Here is a 24333-nt window from a genome sequence, read left to right as displayed (position 1 = left end):
ACATTAAGTGCACAGGAAATTAACAAGCAAAATCGAATGCAAATGCGCACCACCAAAACACGCGAGGGGCGTTTCCTAGCAGACGAACTTTAGGAGCGCCTTGCCGAGCACTACAAGGACTGTATCACAGAGCAATGATTAGTGCCATTCTTCAGAAGGCGCTACAAAAAAGGTTTTTTGAGAATGAACAACATTTTTATAAATTATTTGCACACTGTGCCTAAACAAATCAGATTGATTGATTCTGGGGTTTAACGCGCCGACGCAACGCAGGCGATGAGGCGCGCCGTAGTGGAGGGCTCCGGATTAATTTTGACCACCTGGGAATCTTTATCGTGCGCCGAAATCTCGTACACACGGGCGTTTTTGCTTTTCGCCTCCATCAGAAAAGCGGCCGCCGCGGCCGGGAATCGAACCCGCGACCACCTAAACAAATCTGATTCAGAAATAAATATCGTTCATAAAATATAACTGTTGCTTTATTGTTGAATAAAAGTTGGTATAAGATAGGTAATAAAAAATCAGGTATCATTCCTGCTAGCAGCTACAATTAAGCTATTTCTGTGTATGCTATCAATAACAAGGGGTCCCACTACAGCGCATTACTCTGGGACCCCTTTCTGTATTGACTATATCCTGGTGATGTACCATTCTGTAACAACAATAAAGTTCTATTCTATTTTATTTTATTCTATTCTATTCTATTCTATTCTATTCTATTCTATTTTTTGTTACTAGTGTTTGTTCCCTCCTCCCCTAGGCGCGCTTCAATCCCCACTCCCACAAGCCTCCATGCTTATATCGCTGGCAATAGGTTCTGAACCGCTCTTCACCCGAAGCTTCGCTACCATTTATATTTACCTTGTAGAGTAATCCGTCTTTGAAACAAAAAGATTATCATGATGCTCAGCTTTGAGCCGCACAGGCACACATCTCCGTTTTTTTTTTCTTTACATGCAAAAGTGTCTGCATTGCTGGGATGCCCGTGAAGCTTTCAATGTTTGTAAAGGATTTGCTTTGGTTTCAGTAGACTGGGCTTCTTTGTATTTGATCTCCTGCTAAACAAATATTTTCTAACTTCCTTATGAAACGATATGAACAGTGAATTTGCGGCGTTGTGCTTATGCATTCCGGTACAAACACCAGGGCCGTGGTTTCAGTGCTCGTACTAACTACTGGCAAGCATCATTTAAACGTTCGCCGTGTATTCACATATGCGCACATGCAAGATAACGGAAAGATGGGTTGAGCAACGCAAATATTGCGTATAAAAAAATAGATAACACCACGCATGCGGGGTTAGTAAATGACACTAAGAAATCTGAATCTTGGGTAAGTTTCAACTTATATAACCTAAAATGCAGTATTGTAGCCTGCAGTTGCCAAACATATCTATCAAGCGTTTTTTTAAGGGACTCTGGGATACTTAAGGCAAACGGTTTTACTCTTTTATGATGATCTGGAAGCATTTTAAAAGCTATATTTATCGTTACCACAAAGTGAGAGTGTGATTTGCTTGTAGCAGCAGATCCACCTTCAACTTCTGCTTTGCTTTTGAGGCTGTTTTAAGTGGCTTTCAAATGCGTTTATTGCTGCAACTGAAACGAATCCCACCAATACCCGCTGCCGTAATTGCCGTAATGACGTAATTCGAGCGCTGGAAGAGCGAAAAGACGGGGGAAAATATTTTTTTGTTAAGTTTTCTAAGTTAGCTGATGGTCATAGAGCAGTAATTCTTGGCTGAGGTACTTTATGATGCCCTACTAAAAATACTGAATCTGTTTGTTGACTTCGTTTTGAAAGTATTTAGGATTTAGAAAAATGTTGAGAAAAGTGTTGAAAGGTATCTTTAAACCCGATACTTTTCAGTTTTTATATAACAAAACACACACTTCACGAAGATCCTTTTCAGCGAAAAAAGAAACGCTTGCCCAGATTAGACAAAACTACAATTAATATAACTCGTATCTGCCGCTCTCAAGGCCAGAGCTCCCGTCTCAATATTTCGTAAGCAACAACACTACGAGGAACGTTTGTACCAGGCTAGAAACACTCAAAACTGCCTTCAAACTAGAAAATGCCATTTATTATTTTATTTGCTGAAGCGGTCACACTACTAGACACCACAGCACTCTGTTTATAGAATTATAGCTTAAAAGAGGCTTTGATAAACCTACGTTCATTATAAGCTTCGTTGTTGCTTTAATGACGCAGTGGACGCCCATACTTCAGAAGCTTGTTCCCATTTAATTTCAGTGGGCTCCGCTTTATTTCACCTGATGGAGCTTGGGCTGAGAGAAAAGGGGTTATTTTCGTTTGTAAGCCGTAGTGAATTCAATGTTCGCAACAAAATTTCAAAAAAAAAATGATTGGTGTACCCGTATTTGGGAAACACGCTTAAAATGCGGTCGTTGGTCGGGTCTCTCTTGATGTTTCGTACACAGGGCGAGTGTGTATTTTGAGATGGGTCAGTAAAAAAATAATGTAGTCGCAATAACTGCCGCAATACTATCACCGAAATAGCCAAACAATTTTTGTGGCCAGGGGTACGTTTACAAGATACTGCCTTAGCAATGAACTCCAAGAAAAGTGGGGTTGAGAAAGTGTATATCGATAGTAAAGAGGCTTCCCCCTGTTGGTAAGCTCAAGAATAGAAAGAAAGACTACGACGGAAAGCTGCATTTTGTTTTAATGAGAAGAACAGGAATTGCCTTCAAGGTTATGAGCTGCATTTATTTGTCATAACATGATTTGGTTTAACATCATTTATGTTCGTTACCACTGTTCACTAGGGCGGAAAAGGGTCTGCAGAGTCTTACGTACGTTCTTTGCTACGTAAACATACTTATCCCCTAGAGAGTACGCGATACCAAAACACAATACTGATATAAAAGACGAACTACGACCTTTCCTGATCAAAGGTTGAGTTTGCAAACAACATGTACTGAATAGGATTTGCTATATGGTACAGAAATACTTGCCTAGTGTAGAATAAAATTGGGAACCACCAATTGCAATGGTATTGTTGCGTATGCTGTCACGCGGAACGTAAAGAGTCTTCATTATCTCTGTGATAGTTTATGCAAATTGTATGCTTAAGCAAGAAATTAGAGCTGGGTAGGTGCTGCGAACACCTAGAAATAGCCGAGATATTTCGATCGACCGAATTTAAACTTGGAGAAGCAATCAGCAAATCAGTAGTTTCAGCTTGCAGCCATTTGTGGAAGACAAAACGATGCAATGAATTCGATACTGGAGACGAGAATTGTCTAACAATTTAAGTTTACACAGCTCGCACTTCACTTCACCTCCCCTTTCGCTTCCGAATCTATCACTTTATCGCAAACTGTACGCCTGGCCATTAATGGGTATATTTTCGATTTTTTTCCGCCCTTCGCAGGCCCACAGACTCCACTAGTGCTGCACTTGTCCTCCGATGTGTTGTTCTATAAACTTTCGCACTTGTAGACTGTTCTATGACACCGTTTCCGAATTAGGGTATGCCAGGCTGTCAATGAGCCATTCACCGACAACAAAGTTTTCTCGCCGTTGCGGTTTCTGCCTCCTGTCTTTGCATAAAGCACACTTCCTTCCAAACTTGTTTTTTTTTTTGTTTTGTATGTTAGATCAACGTCTTGACTCGCTTATTTACAATATCATGCTCCCTAATCTCTACCATCACCGTTTTCTTCCATTTTTTGACGTCCGACATCCTCTTCTTCAAGTCCTGTGCAGATACACAAAAAATGGCTCCTGCTTTGAAAGCACCTTGGACTTAACGTCGCCTAAGCTGCGCATACGTCCATATAAAGAAAGAAGCAGCAGATGAAAAAAAAACAAGAAAGAAAGAACACCAGGAAGCAAGGAGGGAATAACACAGCAAAGTACGAAAGGAACAAGCCAAATAGGAAGAAATAGAAACCAAATATCGCCCCGTCAATACTCTGCACAGCCTCCTGGACGCGTGAAGCAACCGTCAGCTGTCACGGACTTGTGTGCCCAAAGATTAACTTCCGCTCGTACCGTAACTCGACAGCATCGAACCGAGACAAGACGCTCGTGAAACGAGCGGGACGTACGAGACGACAGCGGTGACTCTAATACTGAAAAAAAAGGTGTCTCAAGACAGCGGACGTAACACGATTTGAGTTTGTTATTTGAGTTTAGTCGGGCTTCATCGGGGTACAGCTTACCCGAAAATCGTTATTTTCTTCGCGGTGTGTCTTCGTTTTTTTTTAATTCCTTTATACTACCGCCTCACGCAAGAGCAGGAGCTGGCGTTCATTTTTCTCTAGTGCATTTTTAACCTCAATAAATCTTCACGTTTTTAACCTTAGTAGTGCAACTATTATGCATTGCCACTTGGAAGAGAAATAGACCTTAGCAAACCTCCGAGGAAATCTATGAAATATATATGGGAAACACTATAAGGAATGTTAATGTTGACCGAAACTTCAATTGAATTTTCTGAGACTTCGTGAGATAGCCCCATTTGCATAGCAGGAGAGCAACGGGCATGGAATGCTACTTATTTGGGTTTGCTTATATGCTGTTTTTTATACAACTGAATTGTTAAAGAGAGTTACATGACCCAACGCGTGTGATAAAATGAAATGCCAAAATGGCAAAGTAGCTGCAGTAATGTAGAAAAACGGGCGAGTTGGTAAAGGTTCTTCTTCACAGCGCAAAGACGGACGGGAAGAAGGGAAGCGCCTGTCCTGGATTTTCTTTTCCTGTTGTCACCTCCGTTCTTGTGCGTGAAGATGGACAAAATAGCTGCAGTTAAACCAAACTGGTTATGAGAACGGTCGATATTAACAAGGCGAAACATTACTCAGTATGCTTACATATCCGAGACCAATGAATGACCACAAGTGAGGGCTAGCTCACATGCAAGCGCTGCGTGAATATAGAGCACCAAGTATTTTATTATCTTTTATTCGCTAGGTTTAAAAACCCGTAGCATGACACCCAAATACAGTGAGACCCCGTTCATACGTTTTTCACCGGACCGGGAAAACAAAATGTAACATCCAGGAAAACGCAGCAGTGAGGAAACCTTCAACACTGAACGAAAACAGTGTAGCTTTGATTTGAAACCATGTATTCCTGCAACTTTGGCTTTCGAACCTTCACAAACTCGAGAATGCAGGATTACCGCTTTTTGCGATCGCTGGAAAGTACAGGGCGTGCAATGCAAGGTCCCCAGCCATGTCGACTCCCTTCCGCGCTGGCTGCTTGTCTACGGAGTTTAGTACGTCAAGCTTTTCCTGAAGGTAAAGCGCCGCCCATTTTCGCGACGCCATAAAGGCACGGAAGAGCTCGCGGGTGCAAGTTCAACGGTGTTCTCAGAGCATGAAGCGTGTGATGACGGCGAGAGCGCGTGCTTTTCTTGCGGTGGTGCTTTATGGCAACCACGCATTTCCGGCATTCCGAACTGAAACTTCCGTTGTAAGCGCCGTGATGATGGTGCTAGCATAGGCCAGCATAGGGCAAAGTGGTGACGAATCGCACCCGCATTCGGCTTCATGCAGTCAGTTCCGTAGCCAAGCCTGGCGAAGGCTCGTCAAACGTCAAAATGTCGGTCCGCGCATGTTGCCAGGGCAGCTTGGGAGTGTCAGATTGCGAGAAATGATCCGGGAACGTACTCTGAGCCACGATGTAACACTGGGGATTTTAATACATGGTGTTTTATGTGAACCGCACCGGGACTAGAGAAAATTACGCCCATCTGCCCGCGAAGGAACCCTGGTGTGATGCGACGCATCGGGGGGTTTGTTTGGAGTGATGCTGGTATTGGATTGTGTCACACCACTCGCTGAAGGGACCATCGCTTCCATCACGTGTTCATCGGAAGAATCAAGTCAAGCACGCAGTCGTCAAGCAAAGTGACGCGAAGTTGAACGAGAGCGAGCGCTGACTGAACCGCCACAGCGCGATAACCGCTTTATATTCGCAGCGCCTCAATGACAGGTGACAACGGAGGAGAGTCGCGCATGCGCACACTTGCGCGACGAGAGCGGAGCGAAGCGAGCGAAAAGCGCGCACACAGCTTTTGTTTATGATAATGAGACGAGTGAGAGCGTTGCGCGCACAGCTGTCGGAGAGAACACGGGAGGAGAGTCGAGTATGCGCAGCTGGCGTGCGGACGCCGGACAACGCCGACGCAGGAGGGACATGCCTCAGAGCAAGAGATGCGTCGCATCTAAAAACAACGTAGCAGCCGGGAAAACGCACACTGACGAACGTAACAGCGGGGTTCTACTGTATAGTGATTCTTATGGTAAAAATATATTTCGAGGAAAAGCAAACTTCGAAATGATAAGAAAAGCAAAGAAAAGAAAAGAAAAGCAAAGAAAAGCAATGATAAGAAAAGCAAACTGCGAAATGATAAGACCTCATAATTTGAGTAAATTACCTTACAGAACATGAAACTACTTATACCGGAATGTATAGAGGCGCACATATCTCACGAAAGTGAAAACGTGCTTCGCATAATGAATAAATGCACTACAAGTTCTCGAAAGCTTCCAGAACAAAACTACCATACATCGAAAAAGGGTGTGCAGACGAACTGTGTGAGCATTAGATTTACAATGAATTACAGCGCCTTGGAGTGGTGCCGAAGCATTTGAACACAAAAGCGACAACTCATTTTTACATGGTATCAGTCTTGTTGTAATCTTTTATTATTAAGGGACGGCCATGCCACCAAAACACGGGAAGAGGGAGGAGATGCAGGAAGGAGTAGCCGATTAGTAGAAATGGTGGCTCTTTTAAGACCAAAGAGATCACTGCAGTCAGCACAGGCACGCTAGGGTTGGGCTTGTACGTGTTACGTCAACTATTATGTGCCGAGCAGTGTGTACTTACCTTGAGAGACTACTGTCTAAGCCGAATACCCCAAGAACTTGGAGAAATTCAGGGCCTTCAAGGGAGGGGGGAGGGGTATCTTCTTAGATGGCTTCGGGAGGAATAGCGTTGGTGAGTGTGTTACGGTCCAAAGAAAACGTGACTCAGTGCCAGAATAAATGGTTGACGGTGGCGAACACTGACATTTGACAGTAGGGTCGGTAAGTAGGTGAGTATCTCACCAGGGGAATCCATTTTCTTGGGATGTGGGGTATGAGGGCTGCGTTGGCAATAGTCTTGTTCACGAAGACTTCCTTCCGCCGAGCGAAGCATCGGAGGAGCCAGAGCCAAGTAGTCAGCAGGAGGAGCGGAAGCAAGACGAACCTCTCGCACCGGTCATGCGGGTTCCAGTAGAATGCGAGGGCGGGGGAAGTGTGTTTCCAAACGCTTCGCTGCACAGATCACCCCCGCGACATGTCTGTTCGCGTGATGGAGAACGGTTATTAAACGTGGTTATTGACTGCGCCGCAAACTTAAAGCGACTTTAACATATCAAACCACCCCATTATTAACAAACGAACGCGCAGATTTGAGTTTAAAAAAAACAACGCTGAGAAAAAAATTCAGCAATGAAAAAAACAATGTCGACCTGCTGGGCTTGAACCCAGGGAGTCATCGCCAGTACTTAGTACTCTACGTCTAGGCTACGGAGCCCGACCGGTGGGCTCGCTTTAGCAGGCGCTCAAATAAATAGCGTGCGCAGTGACATCACACATCTCACGTGGGTGCTCTGTGCAATGAAGCGTTTAGAAACACGCAGCCGGGGAAAGGGGCTGGACGCGTGATCGTTCAGGTGAGGGATACAAGCGAGACACTCCCGTGCTGCATCGTGTGCAGCCTGGTTGCCCCCATCCGAGTTCGTGTGACCCGGCAACCATGTCAAACGGGTGGCGGTCCCATTACGAGTACGAATAGTGATCATGTGTTCTATTCCGGATACATTTAGGAATCACTGAAGGGCTTGCGGAGTCCGAAAGTGCCTGATGGAAGCCCATAAGAATCCGAAAGAAACTCTGAACAACCTTTTCGTGGTGCTTGTTTCTGGTAAACATCATATTGTGGATGTCATGGCTGTGAAATAAAATGAGAATCTTGAATCACTCAAGCGTAAACGTCGGTCGCGTAGCTCCAAATGGCGTTGTTCCGCACCAGTTATTTTATTAATTGATTTTATTCATTTGTTCGACACATTTGTTCAATATCACTTGTTCAACACGTGCCGTATACACAGTGAGAACAAGGAGGATAAGTAGGCACAAAAACAACGGACTAGTCACCAGAAATAGCTGAAAGAAGGTAACTTTGGGAGGGGGGGAGGCAGAACACTTGATGTATAATTATAATACGATGGGGGGTGGTAAAAACGTGCTTAAATCTGTTAGCACGTGGGAAAGAAGAGACGACCGTGATTAATTAGTTGGGTAATTCTTGTGGTGCCTTCCTTGCTTAATCTAACAACACTTTTATGAACAATGCGGCGTGATGAGCCAGGAAAACATTGCAAATGTTCTATGGAATCAATGTACCGCGAAGTGTAATTAAATGCGCCTTTAATAAAACAAAAGTGCATGCAGGAAACAAATGGAATTGATAATTAGCGAAACGAACAAAACAGATTGCAGCACTATGATTTATCTGACGTTACTTATAAGCGTTTCAGCAGGGATAGGAGTATCTAAGTACCGGGCGAATCAAAGTTGTGCATGAAGAACTCTAATATCGCTGAGTTTTGGTTAGCACTCGCCGCGAATAACCAAACTATTAAAGATTTGCACGAAGTAGGGTTACCGTGCTTAAAACGGGGCACGTTAAAACCAAATATGGCACCAAGATATTTATATTGCATTACCCGCGGCAACTTTAGTGTTAACGGTATAAAAAAAACAATAATGCCCTGGAAATATTCGTGAAGGACCGTCGAACTGCGTTATCGAAAAGGTCACATATTATATGCCGCATAATTCAAAGAACAATACAACGAGTGTCTGAATATGACGGGGGCATTCAGGATATGTAATGACGGTGTCTAGAACAGTGTCTTCAGCGTAATGTCGTATTTTTAGGGCCAATGTTGTAGGGAAGCTTACTGTCCCGTTCTCGGTACAGTAACAGTACAGTCCCGAGAACGGTGCCCTGCGCGGTTCCTGCCGCAACATCTCTAATAGAAGAACTGGTAGTAGTATAAAAAAATACTGCTACCAACGAGAAAGAGAGCTACAAATTCAATGGTAAAAGGCACTAAGCACTGCTGCCCTCTTGCTCTTGCGTTTCCTCTGGATCGACACTCCCCTGTGTTTACTGCCACTGAGAGTCATAGTTGCTACCAGCTTCCGGTCTTGGCGTCGCTTTTTTAGTCGAATGAATCCGACCTGACGTTGCTTCGCCGGCTCGAGGCTGGAGCTACTATTATTTACAAGATACCTACATCGCCACGAGGGCATTTTTGAAGGGGGGACATGCAACATGTACAGAACAGAGTAGACAAATACATTTATACATACATACACTTTTTCAAAAGCACTTATTCATATTGGTTAAAAAAACGAACACCACACTGATCATAAACGGGAGAAAATAATATCGTTATTTTGAAGGCTAACCAATTCCTCTGACCACATATTCCAGTGACTTATTGTTCTAGGGAAAAAAGAATTTGCAGGAATATTTGCTCTCTGGGAATACTCTAGCACTTTTTTTGGATTATCATGACGATGTGATATGTAGTTTGGCTCGAGGAGATACTGTTTTTTTTTGTCGATACCGGTGCGATTGTAGTAAATGCAGTGGACTTTTTACGTCTGGACTGCAGTGGTTTCCAGCTCAGGGTAGCTTTAATCGCCGAGATGCTAGCAAAAGGGTCGTGATTATTAGTAGGGAAACGCGCTGCCTGGTTTTGCAGCTTTTCTAATCTTTCAATAAGGTACTCTTGGTGGGGGTCCCATCAGCCCACATTGCTGGCTGATGACTTCTTCCGATTAAGGCACGACTTTTATCAGGACCGTTGGAAGCGGGAAAATGAGATCCACCTGAATGGTTGCTCACGAATGGATGCCCGTGACAGCTACAGTGAATCTTTGAGGCGTTAAAGTTGCCGTGAAGAAAAATAAGACTGTCAATATGGCTGCGGTAACTTTATCAAAGAAGATAATGCATATCAAGAGACGAAGGAGGGTGAGTGTGCAGGAGTGGTCAGTATCTGTGCAGTGTAAATGCTTCCAATGTACTGGTTCGCGCAATCGAGCGCCGTGGTAGTGTCCTTCAATGCTTTAATGTACCGTTATCTGTTAAATTGTTGTTTACGAAAAACTTATTTATTGGCGTGCCGCAATAAATAGGCTCAATTATTTTTCGGCGTTCCTGTTGTGCACTCTTAATGTTTATTCCTTGTATTTTGCGTTTTTTTTGCACTCAGGAGATACTACTACAACATCACGAATTTTTCTTTCCGTAATCAACTGGAATTTGAGCTCTGTAAAGCGCTGGAAAGGTTCTCCTAAGCCCGTAAACGCGTTTTCGGTATGAAAACAAAAACTCAAAGAAAATAAAATGGGCGTCGAATTTTATCGTAGCGACCCTCACATCCTCTGGAATGCAGTTACAAAACTCGCAATGCCCGAAAATTTTCCCTCACATACCTGCCATTCAAATAAAGGCGCACCTTGACCTGGGTGGCTTCTGGCGTTTCAGTGAGCCCCGAACGTATCGTCAATCGACGAACTGTTGTATCGATTTCTGCCTTTCCGACTCTCGGTGGTCCTTGGATTTTGGTTGCAGGGTCTCAGGAACAGTTGCCGCTCTGGTAAACGCCAAATATAGGCTGAGTGAAGCCGTACAAATGCCCCAGAAGCAACCCGGGAGCAGGGGCGCGGTAATTCCATTGCGGTCCCCATGTCGAGGTATATCCGACGGCAACGACGGGACGAGGAAGTCAGTCGTCACCGATGTAACCATACAATGAAAAGTCGTGAGTCCTTAGCTCTGTTTCGATTGAGTGTCGGAAGCGCGGAGGGACAAGAAATTTTGCGCATGCGTACGCCTTCGGTGCTCTTCAGGCGTGGTGCAAGCTTTTCTGCCCAAATCATATTACGTTACAAATGAATTGCACGTGTTTGTGCGGGCTGAAAAAGTGTCGGTAATTGATTGAAAGGACGTTCCGAGGGCGGTTCTTAAAATAAGGTATTTATAGGCATGACCGAAACCTTTTCAAACCTCACAAAACACTTAAGGTTACACCATGTCGCACTAAAATTGGGGAATCAGCGGCAAGGTTGGGCCTCCGCCATCTCAGCGCTCGTAATCATAAATAGGCTTTGAGGGGGCTGTAGTCCGGAGATACACAATTATTCGAATAAAAAAAGTGAGAATAAAAAAAGGCAGCTCACGGCGGCCATCGTGTACACCTAACGGCTACGCTAACAGCAACGGAACAGCTGATACGCATTACGCGAGCCCCTAAAGTTTGTCGTGCTACATTTTCTGCGTGCACCGTTTGGCGTCGTGATCTAAAGATAGCTGTCATACACAGCCCTACGACCCTAAAGAACCACTGTCGGGAAAGGCGCCCTTGTGGGGACTTTTTGACGTACATATCTTCGGCATTGCGAGACGTACGGTTTCTCAAAGTAGGCCCTATTTTCGTTCAGGCCGAAGCTGTATCGCTGCCTCATTACGCCTTCAGACAAAGGAACAAAAGGGGGTGCGAAGGAAGCTAGCAGCCCAATGCCTCAAACTCTCTCGCATTTTGACATCTCTGATGCCGGTAATTAACGAGCTACGGCGCTTCTTTTGTCCGACCCGCGCGAACGGCACCGTGGGAGTTCGCATCGTAAAATTGTTCCAACTGGATTCATCAGGTCTTAGTGAACGTTCTCACTCGTTCCGCGTCAGAAGTAAACGCGGAATCGGGTCTGGTTGTCATGTGTTTCCTGCGTGCTTCGAAGGAAATGACTCGACCCGCCTAATGACCGTAAGAAATCATTAAGAGACGCCGGGAAACTCCCGGATCACTTGCTTTCAAAACGACCGCTCTGTTTTTTAAAGCAGATAGCGAGATTGAGCAAGAAGCTGCAAATATAACGGGTGTATAAAATGAACAATGTGGTTGAAGTGGAGGAGGAGTTTGAGCAAGAAGATTCAAATTTGAAGGATACGTTGGAATTTGCAGTGTGGTCAAGTGCGCAAAGTGTACTTATTGCCCTTTATAAATGTATTCCAAACAAAGCTTCTTTGCTTCTGAAAATTTTTTTTGTGAAACACTTTTTGATACTCAGGCCAAGTATTGTTCCTTGTTGGTTTTTCTCTTTTATCCCACTTACCCTACCTCTGCATAGATGTCTCTAAAGGGGAGTACCGTTCTTTGCAGAGCTCGTTGCTTAAACCCACGAACGCAGCCAAGGCGGGGGTTTGGTGTAAGAAAACCCCGCATAACTAACTTAGTGCTGCACCTTCTCCTCCTTCTCCTTTCGTCATTTTGTCCGCCAATGCTATTTAGAGACAGCTTAAATATACGAAAATTAAAAGCCAAAGTAGAAAGATTGTCTGTCTGTTGGCGAAAAAAATGCTGTTGTAAAAACCAGATGGTCCACTAAGCTGAAGAAAAATGAATAACAGATGTGATTTTCTGCGCAGGCTCCCTTACTTCCTTTTTTTTCGGATGAAGTATAACACCCTGCTTAAAGAGTTCGTGGCTACGCCACTACGTAAATAAGTAACTGACAATTCCGATAACCGGAGTGAGTGAGTGAGAAACATTTTATTGAGCTGGTGAAGTGGGAGTGGTTCCTTATTCCAGGAAGCCATGCGATGAGCCGGCAGCCTTTGCTCTGGAGGCCAAACGTGTCTGGACGTCCAGATCGCTGCTGGTCACCAGGTTCTCCCACAGCTCAGGGGTGAGAAGGGGGGATGGAAGAGGGGGAAGGTTGGGGTTGTGCTTGCACTCTAATATGATGTGGGGAAGAGTACCGGGTTGTAAGCAGAACTTGCATGTGGCCGGGAATTGCGTGGGAAACATGCGATGGAGGCGTACTGGGTGAGGGAAGGTATTGCTCTGCAGTCGGCGAAGTAGGGATTCTTCTTCTTTTGAGAGCTTGGGATGCGGAGGAGGGAAGTGCTGTCGTTCGAACCGGTAATATTGAGTGATGTCTTGAAAAGTCAGTAGAGGGACGGGCGGTTCGGTATCCTCAGTAGCCTGGAGGGACAGGGCGCAGGCTTGCTGGTGAGCAAAGTTATTGCCCGTCAGTGAGGAGTGGCCAGGAGTCCAAACGAGGGTGACTTTCCGGCAGGGTTGATGCAAAGACAGTAGTTTTAAAGTTGAGTGGGCCACCCTTCCGGCTAGAAAGCTTCTGCAGGCTGCTTGAGAATCTGTAATGATTACGGGGTTCTTGGTATGAATGAGGGCTAATGCGATGGCGAACTCTTCGGCAATCAATATTGACGACGTCTCGATTGTTGCTGAAGCTACGAGGGCGGTCTTGGTGGTGACTACGGCTACTTGATGCTGTCCGTTGGGGTAGGTGCTAGCGTCCGTGTAAGAGACATCTGTACGCTTTCCATAGATGGTCTCGTGCACTTGACTTCGCGCTTTTCGGCGGCCGGGCTGTAGGTCCGGGTGCATATTTTTTGGCAAGGGGCGGACCCGGATAACACTTCTCCAGTTATGAGGGATGGGCTGAGAGGCAGTGGATTGGCATGGGACGTGAAGACTTTTCAGGAGGGCTAAGCCCGCAGGTGTTTGGGTGAGACGGAGACGTTGACTAGATAAATGGCCTTCAATAAGTTCTGACAACGTGTTGTGGAGGCCCAGTTGTAAAAGACGGGCCGTGGAGGTGTTCATAGGAAGATTTAGCGCTTGTTTGAATGCTTTCCGTATAAGCCGGTCAATGGTGTCCGTGTCACTTTTGGTGAGGATAAGGTACGGTGCGACATACGTGACACGTGAAATAAGGAGAGACTGGACCAGTCGGACCATGCCTTTTTCCTTCATGCCACGGTGGCGGTTAGAAAAACGTCGAAGCATGTGGGAGACTTGGTTAAAAGCCTTGAGAGCTTAGATAAAGTTTCATTGTTGCGTGTATTGGCCTGGATGGTGAGGCCTAAAGTCTTAAGGGAGGATCCGGGCCGTACAGTATGGCCGTCGAGGTGGATGCAGACTGGTTCTTTCTGTAGAGCAGGCGGATGTTTACGGATTATGACAAGCTCAGATTTTTGGGGGGAGCATCGAAGTCCCACGGAGGAGGCATAGTTGTGAACGACGTCGGTAGCCTGTTGAAGGTAGTCTTGGATGTTTCCCATGGAGTCTGTGTCTGTCCATATGCTGATGTCGTCTGCGTAAAGTGCGTGATGTATGTGAGGGATGGCGTCAAGTTTCTGGGGCAAATCCAGGAGGGCGAGATTGAAAAGGAGTGGAGAAAGAACTGAACCTTGAGGTGTGCCCTGGTCCCCCATAGCAATAGGCTGGGATTTAATGTCACCTACACGAATAATAGCTTGCCGATGAGTGAGAAAATCTGCAATGTATGAGTACGTACGGTGGCCGCAGCCTGTTTGATTGAGGCGGGATAAAATGGAGGAATGCCAAACATGATCAAATGCCCCTTTTAAGTCCAAGGCAAGAATGGCCCGAGGGGAGCAACGAGTCGCTGGAGCAAGGACTTCTTCTTTAATTCGAAGGAGGATATCTTGTGTGCTGAGATGCTTCGTGAAGCCATACATGGTGTCGGGTATAAGGCCTTTTTCTTCAAGGAAGGGTTGGAGGCGCTTCAGTATCATTCTTTCCACTAACTTGCCCACGCAGGAGGTCAGAGAGATCGGTCTTAGGTTATCAAGATGAGGGGACTTATTTGGCTTGGGGATGAATCGTATTTCAGCCGTCTTCCACTGGGGAGGGAGGTGACCTGAGCTCCAGTGCGAATTGATGTGGTATAGAAGGTGATCCAGCGAGCCGCCGTCCAGGTTGGCAAGAAGCCGGTAAGTGGCTTGGTCTGGTCCCGGGGCGCTCTTTTTATTGCATTCGAACAAAGCTGCTCCCATTTCGTAAAGTTGAAAGTCCTTATCCAAGTCACTGTTTGTCGATCCCGTGTAAGGAGGTGGGTTGAAGTGGCGAGAGGTGTTCAAATATTTAGCCGTGAGTTTTTGGATGAGATCTTGGGGAGATCCGTTGAAGGAGCTTAGGGTCCGGGTAATATTGCGTTGGGTCTCACTCTTGCTTGAGAGCGGGTCAATGAGGTGCCTAAGTAAATACCACGTTTTTCGAGTGGTAAGGGTACCCTGGAGGCTGTCACATAATTGAAGCCAATTCTCTTTGCATAGGTGAATGGCGTATTCAGTGGCTTCTTTATTAAGCGCTGCAATTCTGAGCCGGAGCTTGCGGTTCCGTCTTTGCCGTTTCCATCGCTTTGTGAGGCTCCTACAGGCCTCCCAGAGGTGGAGAAGTTTAGCATCCACGCTGGGGGTCTGGAAGGAAGTGATTGTGGATTTTGTGCTTACCCTGACTGTTTCAATAATGCCGTCGATCCAGTCTGATAGAGGTTGGTTAGGGTCTATAGGGCGAGAGGAATTGGCCTTGCGGAACGCATCCCAGTTAGTGAGACGGGCGACTCCTGTCTTGACGTTGTAATCGAGATTACGAATTGTTAGTTCGATAATATCATGGTCGGATCCAAGGTTCTCGCCAGTGGATGACCATAACACATCCAGGGTGCCCAGTAATAAAGACAGGTCTGGGGAAGTGTCCCTGGCTGTGCTGGTTCCCATTCGTGTTGTTGAGCCGGGATGATTTAGAAGCAGGAGGTGAAAATCATCAATCGCTTGCGCCAGAAGAGTGCCTCGTTTCGTTTTGTAACGATAACCCCATTGAGGATGCTGACTGCACTTTACTACGAAAAAAAATTTGAAGTATAACTTCTATACCTATAAAAAAGGCAGCTCAAAAAGAAGCGCCCGACTGACTGACTGACTGACTCACTCACTCACTCATGAACGCCCAGCCAAAATTGGTAGACCTAGAGACTTGAAATTGTGCGAGCTTCATAGCGTAGGGGCTCACTAAGGCGGTATTTCTGGAAATCCCACTCCTACCCGAGGAAAAGGGCGTAATTGTGTTTTCGTAAATTCGGGCTTATCTCTGTCACTCGTTCATGTATTGAAATGCTCTTTAATGGTGTGTGTAGCTTTAAGAAGATCTAAAAAGTAGTTTTTGGATTTCGCCCTAAAAAACCCTATCGGGATGATTCCGCATTCCGTAACAAAATGGGTGTTACTAAATATTCCCCAATAAACCTTTCACTGATTCTTTTATCAAATTTGTTGTTGCTAACATATGCTACACATACAAATGCACAAGACAAATTTTAAGGATTTCGCCCTACGACGCCTGTAAAAGGGCCAAATTGTTTTTAGAAATCCCACGCCTGACGAGCCGAAAAGGCCTAACAGGTGATGTCAACGCCTAGCCAAATTGCTGGCTCCTACGGCGTCAAATGTTATCAGCACATTGTTATTACGGTGTTGGAGCTCAATATTGCAGAAATTTTGAAAATTACACCACGGGGAGCGTGAAAAGTGATGAAATACTGGTTACGATTTTAATTTTTTATTATCGCAGGTAATTTGAGATATTGAACTAGTTTTTGTTGATATGGGTAACTTGACAGGTATCTCAACGCTGTTATGTAACATTTTTCCATGACACCCACCTAATAGATACGATCAGGATTTCCGGAAAACGGCATGTTTTTACACATTCCTCAATAACCGAACAGACTTTTGATATATCCAATTCTTCTTTGCTTGCACATACTGCCCATCCAGTTGCCGAAAAATCGAGTTCGGGATTTCGTCCTAATATGCGATTGGAAAGACCTGCCAGATATTTTTGTTTTACATTTCTCTGGACGTGGAGTTCAGTTGAATTTTTCCGTGTTGGCAGAGCTCTCGCCGACTGTTGGCACTTTCTGCAGCCACGCGTCTCCCGTATGAGCCCGTGTCATTTATCATAAATTATAAGGCGAAGGGGTGACCGGTGAAAAGCCAAAATTTAAGGCATAGCGCTCGCAATCTCTTGGGACTTCCTGCAGCCCCGCGCCTCCCGTAGAAGCCCATGTTACTTATCATAAAACTGTGACCAATGAGAATCGTTCATACCTGCTGAGATGACACTTCCCATGGGTAAGAATACCTTCCGTCCCCCAGTCCGCCTCCATCGGATATTGCCAACGTAACCTCCTCCCGAATGCACGTTTTGTTTGCAACCCGGAACACTTCCTCATATCACCTTTGAGTGCAAGCAAAACCCCAACCTTTCTCCTCTTCGATTCCCCCTTCCCACCCTGCGCTGTGGAAGAACTTGGTGACGAGCAGCGATCTGGATGTCCAGACACTTTTGGCCTCCAGAGCGAAAGCTGCCCGCATATAACACGGCTGCCTGGAATACGGAACCACTCCCACTTCACCGGCTCAATAAAACGCTGTTCAGTGACTCATTCACTCTCTTAAACGCACCATCTTGGTGCAATTTGTTCAGCGAGAGTTGCAGTAACACACGAGTTCCAGACGTTTCCCATTACCACGACACGCGTCCGGTACGAAACATGTATTGACAGCAGCCAGGTGTTCTCAGTTGTGCACCACTTCACGACGAACTAGCTAATTGTGACAACTAAGAAATAACTAAACACGTGTTATACCCATTGGTGTAATTAGTATAATGACCTACCCGGGAATCACCGGGTACTACCTCCAGTACAACAAAAATTCTTGGAGCAATAATCTTGCCGCAAAGAAAAAAACACAAGATACTTGACTGATTCAGCTCCTTTGTCCAAGCGAATGCGCACTACGCAAACCTTCGTAAAGAAGTGTCGAAATCCAAATACATCTTGGTACTTTAATGCACGGAGTGCAATTAGGACTTACAGAATATATCAATGAGTAACATTCTTCGACGAGTACCCCCACAGCCAGGACCGTGTAACGCCCGGCATTTCCACAATAATGCAAATTTCGCCAAAGTTCCACGTGTGAGTGTTATAATAGCGTGAATGGAGATAATTTGCCGAACGCAAGTTTGAAAAACAAAAAAATAATATATATAAAAAAAGATTACGGAAAATGCCCAACCATGCAACACCCTGCATTTCCACAATAATGCAGATTTCGCGAAAGTTCCATCTGTAATCGTTATAATAGCGTAAATGGAGACAATTGGTCGTGCGAAATTTTGAAAAAAGTAAGAAATTAGAAAAAAATTATTAAAACTGAAAATGCGAACTGTGGCACGCCCTGCATTTCCACAATAACGTAGATTTGTTACAAGTTCCTCCTGAAATCGATATAGTAGCGCACATAGATATAATCTGGTGCACAAAAATGTGAAAAGACTAACACATAAGAAAACTATTAAAAAAACTGAAAATGCGAGCTGTGGGACGCCCTGAATTTCCACAATAATACAGATTTGTTGCAAGTTCCGCCTGTAATGGATATAATGGCGTAAAGAAGATAATTGGTCGAACGAAAACTTGAAGAGTGAGAAAAAAGAAAAAAAAAATTCAAAGCTGAAAATGGCGAACAGTGTCATCCTGCATTTCCAGAATAATGCAGGGTTGTCGCAAGTCCACCTGTATACGTTATAATAGCGTAAATAGAGATAATTGGTAGCGCAATACTTTGAAAAACCAAACAAATTGGCTGGTAAAAAGCCACAATCAAGACAAGCGCCATAGTAATGTTACGCATTAGTAGCTAATTCTCTGTATTTCAGAACATTTTTTTCTGCCCTGCATTCTGATTGAGTCGTGAGGTTCACTTTTCAGGCATCAAAAACAAAACAAAAAAAAAAAAAACAACCTGGGAAGTTATGGCATGTTTTAATACATACGTCTAGTCGACTATACAGGGAGTCATGCACATTGCAGCTCCTAACGCGAATCTCCCAAAATATATTTTGGGAAGTGTACTTTGTTTCATCCGTGCACATTAATTAAAGCGCTGCGTTTAGAGTAGAAACCGAGTCACCGACATCGCGCTGTACACCGGAGGCGCACCACAAGCCGAGTGGTGCGTGCCTAAAAAAAAAAAAAAACGTTTCACATCTTCCTCACGCCATGCAGTCTACAGCCTCCGTAAGTGTTTCGCGCATTCACCGTACGGCGGCGTGCACGTCGCACTTCCACACCAAGACGGGAGCACAGCCGCGCCAGGGGAAGCCAGGCGCACTGCTTTCCGTCTCGGAAGAAGAGGTGGCGAAGGGGAAAAAAGGAGCGTGAAGGGAAGGCGCCACGACGCGAAAGAAAGGAAGCTCGGCCCGCCGCCGAGTGCGATGCGCGCCACTGGCGAAAAAAGTTCTCGAGCGCGGACGACCCAGAAGTGGCTCGGCGCTCGCTCGGGACGGTCGACGACGCTGCATCTCCGGTGATCGCGGGAGCGCGCACGAGCACCTGTCGTTTTCTGTGAGCCTGGAGGATCGGGAAACAACGCAAGGTGGAACTTTAGAAACAACAAAAAAAAACTATTTCGCTGTTCCAGAACGGCTGGAGTGGATGTGAGCACCGAATTTTATTTCGCTCCACAAAGTTGCTGTGCTGCGCTGATACTTCCTCTACTAGCTTCCTCTACTAGCTCTCATTTCTTCTGATTCGGTGGTGAACCGCATACTTTTGAGGTTATACTCACTGCCTTTTGAACCAGTTAGTTCTCTGTCTGTACCTCTTTGCCTGTGTGGTGATCCTCACTCAAGTCATCGTCCGTGGATTGAACTGTTTCGTGGAACGATATTAGTGCTGTTCTGGAAAACTTCTGGAAGATTCCTAGCGTTCGTTTTAAGTATGGGTCGACGCCGGCCGAGTAAGTCCTGTATGACATCATTTGTCTGCTTTTTTGAAATTGTTGCGATTAGCTGGAATATAATGACAAAATTAGTTATCACTGAAGCAGGCTGTGCTAGTTATCGAAGAAGAGGTCAAGAACTGCACTCTGAGAAGTTCGTAGAGTGCCATAAACTTTGGATGAAACATACTGAGGCTGAAGAGAGCGTGAAGATGGTTGACGCAGTCGCTAAAATGCCTCGAATGAGCAGAGAAAAGCAGTGATGAGGTCTAACAAAAAACCGAATTTTATTTCAGGTAGCGCGTGTCTGCTTTTCCGGAAAACTGTTTTATTTTACTTTTGGCAATCAATTTCGCCACCTGAGCTGTCTTCACAGTACTCCGCCATCTGCTAGAAATCGGAAAAGGCTCGAAAGAGGGTGTGAAAGTAATTTAAATAAACTTTAATTGGGTTCTCGCAGTTTGAAGCCCGTTTTACGTTAGTGGGTGGGTTCTTGGGTAAACAATGATGGAATTCAAATGCAGGTGTTTTTAGTGCTCTCAATTCAGTCGCATGGAAACCATTGCGCATGCTGTTCATTATTTTAGTGGCAAAATAATGGAAGTAGATTAGATTTACAGTATCTATTTGATAGTGTTTCTACGCACTAAATAATTAACAGCAAATAAAGAATGTGCTCAGATATTCATGGTGAACATGTTCAGCCTCTCTGTCACGATTGCACTGGGCCTGTACCAATGTTTGGCCGAGCGTTTTATTGACATAGACACAAACACTAGGAAATCCGGCATTGAAAGGTCCTATATTGAAGCAGTTTGAAACCAGAGGCAATTGTTAGTAACGTTTGCCGTTAAGGCCTCGTTAATTTCTTTTTTATGTCCGTATAGGGAATGAGTATTTTTTTTTGTAATTTCCCGATTGAAATAGGTTTGTGCTAACATGCCCACCATAGCGTAGGCCTCAGGAGTAAGCAAACCATTTTAGTATATTTTACGTTAACGTAAACATTGGGTAACCGCATTCGCACGCTAATAAGGTAGCGCTCCTCTCCCCTTTTCTCTTCAATACCTCCACGGCGACCGGAAATTTAAGGAACCTCATTGAGCGCCTGAGATGACTCCCTTGGGAACTTTATAATTTTGATAAGATGTCTTGTGTTTCTCACTTTCAAACGTTATTTTGTGCACGCTCGGAATTACCGTTTCGCTGCCCCAAAACAAATCTTTCCTCCGGAATTTTCTCTGAAAGGAAGCATTCGCTCCAACGCTCTCTTTCTTTAGATGTACTCGACGGGAAAATCAGTTACACTTGGGGTTTCAAGCATCAAGTGCCTATGTTTATATAGTGGGCACGAAGTATCACAGGTCACCATTGTTCTGTTACATTTCCGCTGAAAAGGGAGAAAAAAAGCAGCCGTGTAAAACCAGCACTCTAATACTGCACGTCGGAACTAAGAAAATTTGTTTATTTCTAATTTCCTTCGTCTTTAGTTCGTCTGCCTTTTTTCCAGTGCATACAATTCTTCCCCGCGTCTGTTTACGCGGGATGAGCACTTCCCTACCAACGAACTTCTGGTACGCTTCATAAGAAAATTATAGTGATAAATGTACGCAGTATGTCTGTAGCATAGTCCTATGCGAATCACTAACGATGTTCGGGTGGGAGGGGACTTCTGATGAACTACTACCGGCGGGGCACAAGTAAATAGGCCATTTTTTTGTGAAAACTCAGCCAGAGAGTTTCTTTTTTGGAATGCCGTGGTATGATAATTTTTAGCAAAAACTATTAGCCCAAAATTAATCACCAGGCTGTCGCAAAAGTAAAATCCTAGAGTTTTATCTCAGTCAATAGCACGGGATTGACTTAATGATCATCTATATTAGGTGTCACATGCCTTTGCGGAAACTTGTGGCACAGTCAGGAAATTTTGGCGCTTACAGGAGTAGAGTCTACCGACCGGTTAGAAACGCACAATGACGTAACCAATCATGCTGAATTGCAACAGCGCGATGGGGGGCTTCATGTAGAAAATACTGGTTTGCCATTCTCCACGAAATGCGATTTGTTTTTGTCTGTGCAGCTAAAAGCACTGACACCATTTAGTAAATAAAGTAACGCACTCTCTTTGCTGCACAATAAAATTTGCTTGGAAATTTGTGTAACTCGAACATTAGGTTAAACTACGGTCGTCATTAACTGCTTCTCAGATTCGACTGAAATACACACGTCACAGCTGTATGTGGACCGTCCACAAGCATCTCGGTGCTATCAGAGTATCGTAGCAGATTTAAAAAATGCCGGGCTGGCGCTATGACCACCTTTAGCGAACTACGCGTTCGGTTAAATATTTTACGGATTCCGCGCATGAACGACTACTTCTGTGGAAATTGGTTATACCGATCTTTCAGTCCTGATAACTTCTTACTGTCACCAAGTTTTAGAAGGGCCCAGTAAATATTGCGGTGTTCTGCTGCTTGGGAGATAGCCAGTTGGTTGTTATAGTAGTGGATAGCAGTATTGCTCTAGTTGGCAATAAAGAAAGCATTTTCCGTGACTGTTTGTAAACCCCAATTCAACCAAATGTGGTCTTTTTAACAAATTTATTGTGCCACCTTTTCTGGCAGGAAAAATTGCCAAAGAAAAGCAGTATTGCTATTTTATTACTGGTCTCGGACGAACGTTGGGCGGTTTATAAACCTCCTACACTTTTGTACCTTTGAATTTCTTGCAGTTTTGTTCCTTTTGCGGCAGTTTTAGCGATTAGCGGTGTTCGCATATTGATCGATGCAATGGCGCATGCAACTTTCCGATTGTGCACGTACCATTTTAATATTAAGCGGCTAAATTTATTGCTCCACTGTTGTTTAATAAACCCGTGCTTTTCTTGTCCTCCTACCCCGTAATGTTTGCTTCTTTTCTTGTATTTTCCACACAGGTGCCCCTGTTTCTGCCTGACAGCATTTCAAATCTGCCGGAATGTCCGCTCAATAAGTGCGTTCCCAGTGTTTGTTGGAAAGACCCCCGCCCTCCGTCAAACAGCCTCTCACGACGAAGGTCATGTTGGAGGCCTCGGCTCCTGTGCGCCCTCTGTGCTATTTTCTGTGTTGTGTCCTGCTGCAATCAAATTTGGCCACTGGCTTGCCGGAAACCATCTATATCGGTGAGTGCTGCCGCTTTCCTATCCTAGCGAAATTTTGGTCTTCGTTGTGATTGGGCCACTGAACAGAAACGCACTGACATTCCCATTTTGTTTTCATGGACAGAAGATATTTCAGCAGCACGCTGAGCGGCTAAATTACTTTAAGGTTGGGAGTTTTGGATCTGATTTAAATTACGGAAATACTCTCGAGTTAGGTGTTCCTCTACATGACACAGGCTGTATGTACACTTTCATAAAGTGGCTTTCTTGAAGTACGGAAAATAACTACGCATTCATTGTAAACGTTTTCTGTTCGATAGTTTCTACGCTTTTCGCGCTGCGGATCAAAATGATTTCGCAAGCTTTAAACGATTTCGTAAGCATTAATTTAGATTGTTCCTAAACTGGTCATGTATTTGTAAATCTTACAAAAAGATAGCTCGGGCACCTAGCAGTCCGACAGAAAAAAGATATTTTGACCTCTAAACAGTGAATGGAAGCGTAGCTAACAAAGTAAACGAATGAGAGAAGGGCTCCGTGTGTGAGGCAATGACGTTTGTGGACGGAAATCAACAACCAATACAGTTGGAAAATGCTTAAACCAACATGTTGACGGACAACAAACTTAGTTCTGCCTGCGGTTTCAATATAGTGTGCTGAAACGTGCTGAATACCGAGGAATTCAATATGTTAACGCATTGCACTATTAGCTGATAGATTTCATGCATGTATGAGCAGACGAAAGTATGCGGTGTTGCCGCCGGGTTACTCTCAAACCGCTGGACTTTACGGACGTGTTCTCCACTATATGCCATATGCTTAAGGTGTGGTGGTATTGGAGAAGAATTTGCCTCTTTATGTTTATAATTAGAGTTGTCGTTCTGCACAGGAATACTTCGACGACCTCTTCTTCTCTGTCCGTCTAGATACACGCTCGCACGCACGCGCACATGCATATGCACACGCACATGCACATGCCAACACATGTGCACATGCACAGAAACACACAAAGGTGCATGCGCACCCACGCGAGCACTGTTTTACTGCACCTCCGTCCTCAAATCTCATCCGGGTTACATGCCCTTGAACTGCAAACGCCACCTTGGGGAACTGTGCGCTTCTCGCCCTGTTGCTATCCCAAAGCACGAGCCATCGTCGGGTTGCCAAAGGGAATGAGACCACGCCAGGAACGACGGAGAAGACTGGCCGCGAAACAATTTTCAAGCTTATTTACGCGGCGAAGTGAAGAGAGAGGGAGCACAAAATGTAACAAGGGCTTTTTTATTGATTGTAGTGTTTAACGCGCCGAAGCAACGCAGGCGATGAGGCGCGCCGTAGTGGAGGGATCCGGATTAATTTTGACCACCTGGGGATCTTTATTGTGCGCCGAAATTTCGTACACACTGGCGTTTTCGCTTTTCGCCTCCATCAGAAAAGTGGCCGCCGCGGCCGGGAATCGA

At 45.0% G+C, this 24333-nt stretch overlaps 1 protein-coding gene across 1 annotated transcript in view; it reads left to right on the top strand.

Moving 5' to 3' along the window:
- The window catches only part of LOC144151719 (glutamate receptor ionotropic, kainate 3-like), a 656159-nt gene that overhangs the window by 211821 nt on the left and 420005 nt on the right, over positions 1-24333 (top strand). The window contains exon 2 of the mRNA XM_077682841.1: positions 22670-22894. Within this exon, the coding sequence (XP_077538967.1) occupies positions 22792-22894 (103 nt within the window). The 5' untranslated portion in view covers positions 22670-22791. The remainder of the gene's footprint in view (positions 1-22669; positions 22895-24333) is intronic.

This window comes from Haemaphysalis longicornis, unplaced genomic scaffold, assembly GCF_048455015.1.
Source record: "Haemaphysalis longicornis isolate Haplotype H1 unplaced genomic scaffold, Haemaphysalis longicornis Haplotype H1 scaffold_9, whole genome shotgun sequence".
Classification (NCBI taxonomy): domain Eukaryota; kingdom Metazoa; phylum Arthropoda; class Arachnida; order Ixodida; family Ixodidae; genus Haemaphysalis; species Haemaphysalis longicornis.
The sequence above is the reverse complement of the archived record's forward strand: the minus strand, read 5'-3'. Positions and strand labels throughout refer to the sequence as shown.